This window comes from Etheostoma spectabile, chromosome 14, assembly GCF_008692095.1.
Source record: "Etheostoma spectabile isolate EspeVRDwgs_2016 chromosome 14, UIUC_Espe_1.0, whole genome shotgun sequence".
NCBI classification, from domain to species: domain Eukaryota; kingdom Metazoa; phylum Chordata; class Actinopteri; order Perciformes; family Percidae; genus Etheostoma; species Etheostoma spectabile.
Window position 1 is genome coordinate 23,211,284 of NC_045746.1, and position 7,284 is coordinate 23,218,567.

Genomic DNA, 7,284 nt, shown 5'->3' on the forward strand with positions numbered 1-7,284 from the left:
CCCATTGAGATTCAGAATCTCTTTTACAAGAGAGACCTGGCCAAGGTAGCAGCCAAATGTGGGTCCCTTCCAGTAAAGTCTGTGCACTGAGAGTGTCATGTTGCCTACCGCGCTTGTTGTTGGCCTCACCCTGGATTTCCACCAACTGCGAAACGGCTTCACTGCGTGTCGGCTGCGTGCTCCACCGTCCTTCAATACCAACCAGGTCCGGATTTGTTGCGGAACGGCTGCGGCCCTGACACCTTCACGTATGATTGTCCGATATAACAGAATGTAGTTTCTATAAACAACCTCAAAACCTCTGACATCAGGCCTGTCTCCGCCCATTATGACATGTTCAAGGTGTAGTGCAGGGAGATATGATCCGCCAAATTTTATTTTGAAAATTAACCGGATGTTTTATTTTGTTCCTGTGCTAGACTTCCTGTCCTGCACAATCTGCTGTTTGCTGAATTGCTGCCGAGCTCTCCGGCGTCCGGCAAAAATAGAAGCTCTGTGTATCTGCTCCGGAGCGGAGCTGGAACGGAGTCCAAACGCAGCCGTTCTGCAGCCAGTGGAAATACACACATTGACTTTAATGGAAACCTAATGACTCCGCCGTTCCGCAGTTGGTGGAAATATGGGGTCATTTAATTTAGTTAACAAATAAACATTGACAGAAGCTAAAGCCAAGAATGTTTTAGGGATGATGGATATCATTCATTGTTTATCAGTTTTAACCATAACTGTTATGGCTGTCAGCAGCAGGCAACTGTCATGTGACTTTCATATCACCACTCTGTCTTCTTGCATCTGCCCTGTGACAGGCACATATTAGATAAACCCCCCCCAATCTTGATGTTTGACAACCTGAAGTTTTTTTTGTTTATTTGCCTGACATAATTTACTTTTTTTTGGTTCACTTTCTAGCGCGTATTGTTTTTTGAGCCCCAAGTGATTAAATTGTCAGAGTCCTGTGAGATAGAGATGCAGGAACATGAGAAACTCCAAACTAATTCTTGTAAGAAGGAAAGCATTGCCGTAATTAATCGTTACGGGTTGGAAGGGTCAGGTGTGTTACTTTTGTTGTGCCTGTACTTAGGCCACTGTCTGGTATGTCATACTGATCTCCATTGATTTGTTTTCCTCATTAAATTACAGCTCATGCCTCAGTTATAGCAGCTAACTATCTTTTGGCCACTGGTATCAAAGCGTTCTTTGTACAACACAAGATGGAAGTGCAAGCAAGATTAATAGCTTAAGTGGATGCATTTTAAAGATGCAGTGAGCTGGGAGGTGCTTTAGGATACAACATAATTACAATGTGAATCTTGTTTGACTTATTTATAAAATAGTCAAACTTTTATGGAATGTGCATGCTCATAGTTTCAAATAATTATATGTGAGGTAGAGAGACTCAAGGGACCAACATGCAAGGTTGCATTTAGTTGTTGATGGAGGCAGCAGCTAAACACTGCAGCATGCTGCCTTTTGGTCATGTTGTAAAATAGCTTTTTAAATTGTGTTAAATTGTATTTTTGAGGCATTTTAGGCCTTTGACAGGACAGCTAAAAAAATGAAAGGTCCACAGTCGAACCCAGGCCCACTGCATCGAGGAGTAAACCTCTATGAGTGCCCGCTCTAGCTATCCAGCCGCGACTTCCATCCACTCTATACAACTGAAGCATTTGATTCTAAAGCCCAAACAATGCTTTAGGAAGACATATTTTATTGTCATTTTATATAAAATTGTGTGTGACTCAATAAGGAGAATAAAGAATCATGTCATGACTAGATTTTATGCATTCTCTTTTGTCCCCATGTGGTGTACAAGACTATATTGGTCTTCACCCTTTGTCCGTTTGTCTATTTGGCAAATGAATGCCGGTGTGAAAAGAACACCTTCACAGTTTAACATGTGAATAGGAAAAAACTGAAATTTCTCCCATACTCAGATGAGCAAATGTTTCTATATAATATTTTCTAACTTGGAATCTGCAACATCACTGCTTGTGTTGTTACATTCTGTTTTGTGACTTGATAATGATCCAATTATTTTTTTTAAATAACATTGTCACCCATTACACATCTACAGTATGTTGTCATTTTGGAACCTTGACCCAAATATGTCAGATACCATAAGGCAAATTTTCCATAGAAATTGTGTGCTGAAATCCATGACTTGACTGATTATTACTGCTTGCAATGAAGAGCCTTAGGGTGGCTGCACTGTTTGATCCTTGCTGCTTCTGCTTTCATTTTGGAACAAATAAGACTCAAGCTAAATAAAAGTTTTTAATTCAGGATGTTACAACAAAACCAAACGGGGAAAGTAAAAACAATAAAAACTGACAAATGAGGACTGGTAGCTTTCAGGTGGAACATTTTTCCTGCTGGTGTTTCTGTTACATCAAAAGTACACACCATGACCCAGATGAAAGGATCTTGCATCTTCACTGTAGAAAGAGCAGAGCAAGCGTGTTAGTGAAGCGGTGATTGTCACTTTACTCAAACTATTGTATTGTGATGGCTAATTTCATATTTGAAAATGCATAGATTTTATTTTTTCCTGAATTGATTTGTGGGCTGGATTAAAACTGTCAGAGGCCAGACATTTTCCACCTGTGGCCTATGACAACCCAACTTGGGAAAGTCCATTCATCCAAACTAGGCTGGTTCGGTAATAGTTAAGGTCTATCCTAACATAAGCTAGGATCTTTTTACCCCCACAATGCACTTAGGAAATGATTCTGTAAATGAGAATCAATTACAAAAAAAAAAGTTATTAATCATGAACAGGGTGAACTGAGATTGCGATTTTATAACGATTAATCGCACAGGCCTACTTCTTAGTGTTAAGAAAAGTGAGTTTGATGCTAGCATAGTAGCACCCCTAGCACTCCCATTCAAAAGGCCATTTGACCAAAAAACGAGAATACGGTAAATCTTAAGTGGTGCATCCGTCCTAATTATGCTTTCGACTAAAGTTTGACTCATGTACATTTACAAAAAGACCCTAGGTTGTATTTTGGCGAGAGTTACCCTTTAACTGCTCCTCAGATCTTTGCAGGTACTATTTTGCAAAGGCACTGTTGCTCCGTTTGGCGCATAGCGCAGCCCAAGACGATTGACTGGTTAAAAGAAATGCCTATAAACCAAAGCACGTTTTGTCACTGCTGTGTGGACTCGACAGACCTTCCTTTGCAGCACTCTGGACTGTCAATGTGACTAAATAATTGTACTTGAAGTCAGCAACTTTATTTATGAAAATGCACTAATCGGAACCGTCTCTGGCAGATAATCAATTTTAAATTACTCTGATCAGGGGCTAAGAAAACTTGATTGTAACATCCCTACAATTTATAGTTTTTTTTTTATATATATAATGGTGCACACACAAAGCTTTTTTAAAAAAAATTATTTTTGGACTTTTCTTGCCTTTACTCCTGGGTCTCCATGCTCTCATCCTCTCCATCGCCTCCCTCCTCCAAAGCTTCGTCTTCCTCCTCTTTCCTCTCTGGAGGTTTCTCGTAGGCCTTCTCTGACGGAGTGACAATCACACCGTCCCATGTAGACATCTCTGTTGCCAGGTCTGCAACAACAGACATACAACAGTCAGGTTAGTATTATGTATTCATTTTAATGTGCATGCAGGCATAATTTGTAGAATGATAGCCTCATATAAAACATTTAACTGGAAGTCCCATGTAAAAACAAATACCCAGATTAAAGGGCTGAGGCTGCTGCATATTGCCATATTCATCTATTTTTAAAGTTTTGTAACATGTTATCAAGAGATCATTTCTGACAAAATATTACTGGAAGCACAATTGTCATGATAGCAGTTTGGTGTGCATGTAATGAAAAATTAGTATTTGAAAATCACGTTTCTGAAGACCTGGCAAAAATGTTAGAACTCTACCCAGAATTCTTTTGGGACACCAACGTATTGTTACAATAGTCAGGACGTATACATATTGGATTAATAAAGCTTAGTCTCCGCTTGAAGTCTGCGTGAGATGCTTGCATTGAACATTTTTATATAGCACTTCATGTGTGGAAATGGTTTTTGGTTTGGTATAACACATTGTTCTTTTAACCTGTGCTGCTTGTTAATGATATGGACTCACTGTTAAGTCTAACTTCCTGTAGAGCCAACTTTGTGCTATTTGGGTTAGGTTATTAAAGCAAGAACATTTATTTCTAATCGCTGAAAATGTTTACATGTAAGCTAAAAAGCAGTTTATACTCATAATTAGGTTATCTTACAGCTGGCATCTCCCTCGAGGCCAAGGACCTTCCTGTAACCTCCATGAGAGAGCACCCTCACCAGTGTCTGTGCTGTGAAACACACCATGTCCTGCACAAACACACAAACTGAACATTAGCACTCTGTCATGCAACACTTCAAAACACATAAGAATTTTAGACATGGCATCTTAACACAACGAATGTCATCCATGATGGGGTTTTGAGAAACACTACTTGGGTGTCTCAGTGTTTCCCGATTCCACCAAAATGGCAGCAATGTGAAGTATCACTTTAATCAACACCATCATAAAGAAGCAGGATCTAGCTCTGTGTATGGCTTACAAGTTAAGGCACAGGCGCCAACCAACCTGCTGTTCCAGAGTCATGACTGTGTGCACTCTGAAGTTTCCACTCTCACAGGGGTCAGTGATGCCAACAGAGCCAGGAAGAAAGAGACCAGCAGCCAGCATTTGCAGGCAGCGCCTTCAAAACACAGAAGTCAGACACACATCTTAAAACAATGTCCCCATCTATAGTGATTGCATCCAAGTGAAAACTGAGGTGAAAGGAAACCAACCTATAGGCTACATTCAGGGACAGGGGCTGCCTGGACGGGTTGTTCATCACCGCAGAGTGGCCCTGGAAAACAACAGACACCAACCTCACCGTTATGACAGCATCACAGCTGATGCCACCTACCCACTACATCTGCCAAGTATGCAATTCAAGCCGTATATTGTACATGCAATCACTTTGTTTTTTTTTTTTGTTTTTTTGTTTTTTTAAATGTAATTGGTCAGACTCAGGAAGTGCGAAGCAGCAGACTTTTGGTCTTACCAGCAGGTCCAGGATCCAAGGAGTTAGGGGTTCAAAACCAGGGAAACGCAGCCTCAGGTCCTTCAGCAGGCGAATCAGCACCTTGACCCTGAAGATTATGGCAATCACATAATCCAATAAATTAATGTGAGCATATTGTGTGGTCATATCCATGTCTTATTATACATATACGAAAGCCTAATGGTAGTTAAAGTAGACTTCCTCACGTTGACTGAGAGGCATTCTCCTCAAACCAGCGTGCGTGGCGGATGGCAGCAAGGGCACTCTGCAGCACCTTGATGTCCACTGAAGAAAAGAAAATTAACCATCAGGATTTGAACCAGGGACCTTGTGGTTTATAGTGTGCTGGGTGTTTCCACAGGCTACCTGATAATTATAATGAATAACTAAATTCTAAGAGTATTGGCACAGTGGATGGTTTACTTAGTAGAACTTTACTAAAAAAACAATGTATAGAATACAATATTAATACAAAAGTAATCCCTCTCAATTATTACTTATGACCCACTAGAAGTGTGTGGTGGCGTTTGTATCGGCAGAGACCCTGTGGGAAAGTGTTTTATTCCTCTGATTCATGGCTTTGTTCTTGCCCAGGCAGTTCATTTAACCATCGCCTCTCTAGCCCTCGCTCTAGTTGGGCAAGGGCCAACTTTTAACTATGTGGCAACAAACAACGGCCAGCTAATTTTTACTTGCCATACCCTTAAGTATAACTTTAAAATGAACCCATTTTTCATAGAACTTAATGGTCCTGGTAACAACTTTTTAAAAATATTTTGGGGCATTTTTATGCCTTTATCACAGACTGCAAGAAGGAGGACGATAAACAATGTAAATGAAAATGTGCTGTATTTATATAGCGCTTTTCCAGTCTTAACAACTGCTCAAAGCGCTTTTACATCTACAGGAAACATTCACCATTCACACACATTCATACACTGTGGCTGGGGCTGCCGTACAAGGTGCCACCTGCTCATCAGATAAACATTCATACACATTCACACTCCGATGCGCAGCACTGGGGACAACTCGGGGTTCAGCGTCTTGCCCAAGGACACTTCGACAATGACTGCAGGGGCGGGGAACGAACCACCAACCTTCCAATTGGCAGGCAACCGCTCTACCACTGAGCCACAGCCGCCCCTTCAAGGGCTCCGACTACACTAAAGATGTGGAGACACTGCAACTTATGGTTGACGTGTTAGCCGCCGAGCTACGGGGTTACATACTGAGTGCAAGTGTGTGTTGTGGACGTGTGTAAGATCATACAGTGCAGCTCAGGATCCAGCTTGCGCAGGTTGGGAGGGACAGTGGTGATGAGGATCTTGACTGTAGCATCAGCTGAACTGATCTCGAAGCCTGTCTCATTGGTCAGCATGGACAGCACTGAAACCAGCAGATACACACAGTCGCCCATCAGGTACATTTCACATGAGCAATGACTGTTGGTCACAATCAATGAATCACTAAAAAAGAAATACCAAAAGTGCATGCTTTTTATTTTCCCAGGACACACACAACAAAACAAGGTCTCAGAATCAAGTATATTGTTTGAATCTGAAATTAAACAAAATAATGCTGCTAATAATTGCGGCATCAATAAAACCGCTTATTGCTTACAGTCCAGCGAAACCTCAAATTAATTAATCTGCTGGATAAACGTGCCTCAATCGAGCGTATCTCTTGTATTCCCTTGTGAAACCTAAAGCGTACACTTATTTATCCTGACAGTCCCTCTGTATGTTACCTTCAGTAGGGTCCTGTGTGCGAAGGGTCTCCACAACTTTGTTCCCGAGAGCAGCAACAGCCTCCACTGTAAAAGAAAACCCCATCTTCAAACATTACACAAATCAAATTACAAAGGGCTCTCAATAAAGTGATTGTTACATTACTGAATGATGCACGGGGCTCTCTAATGTACAGTAATAAACAGCCCTGACCAACTCAAGACAGTTTCTTTGGCAGTGGGGTATTGTATTAAACTAATATTGTTTGGCTACAAATCAAAATAAGTCTGTTGCACATGATTATTGAAAACTTTCAAGATACCCAAAGCGCTATATAAGAACAGTCCATTTACATTTTAGAAGTCTGTGAGAAAGTGACCCACTTGTCACTTGATTCATTACTTCAGTAAACATTTTCATAATGATTTTATGGTCTCAATCACTAGTGTTAAGTCTTCTGTAACACAGAATGATGTTCTTTTTTTTTTTT

The 7,284-nt window shown here is 40.8% G+C and overlaps 2 protein-coding genes across 3 annotated transcripts in view; one reads left to right on the top strand and one right to left on the bottom strand.

The window, feature by feature from the left end:
* pex11b (peroxisomal biogenesis factor 11 beta) overlaps positions 1–7,284 on the top strand; it is a 19,675-nt gene that overhangs the window by 8,440 nt on the left and 3,951 nt on the right. The window contains exon 4 of one of the 2 annotated variants that reach the window (XM_032535621.1): positions 1–2,155. This exon is cut by the window's left edge and continues 777 nt beyond it. The exons of the other annotated variant lie outside the window; for it this stretch is intronic. The gene's annotated coding sequence lies outside the window, so the exon portion shown is untranslated. Of the gene's footprint in view, positions 2,156–7,284 lie in introns of those variants that run through there. 2 annotated transcript variants of the gene reach the window in all.
* Positions 2,261–7,284, bottom strand: part of ilf2 (interleukin enhancer binding factor 2) — an 8,353-nt gene continuing 3,329 nt past the window's right edge. Inside the window, exons 7-15 of the mRNA XM_032535619.1 lie at positions 6,815–6,880; positions 6,337–6,453; positions 5,274–5,352; positions 5,068–5,155; positions 4,808–4,869; positions 4,599–4,713; positions 4,249–4,339; positions 3,418–3,571; positions 2,261–2,435 (exon numbers count right to left, since the gene is read on the bottom strand). Coding sequence (XP_032391510.1) covers positions 3,420–3,571; positions 4,249–4,339; positions 4,599–4,713; positions 4,808–4,869; positions 5,068–5,155; positions 5,274–5,352; positions 6,337–6,453; positions 6,815–6,880 — 770 coding nt within the window. The 3' untranslated portion in view covers positions 2,261–2,435; positions 3,418–3,419. The remainder of the gene's footprint in view (positions 2,436–3,417; positions 3,572–4,248; positions 4,340–4,598; positions 4,714–4,807; positions 4,870–5,067; positions 5,156–5,273; positions 5,353–6,336; positions 6,454–6,814; positions 6,881–7,284) is intronic.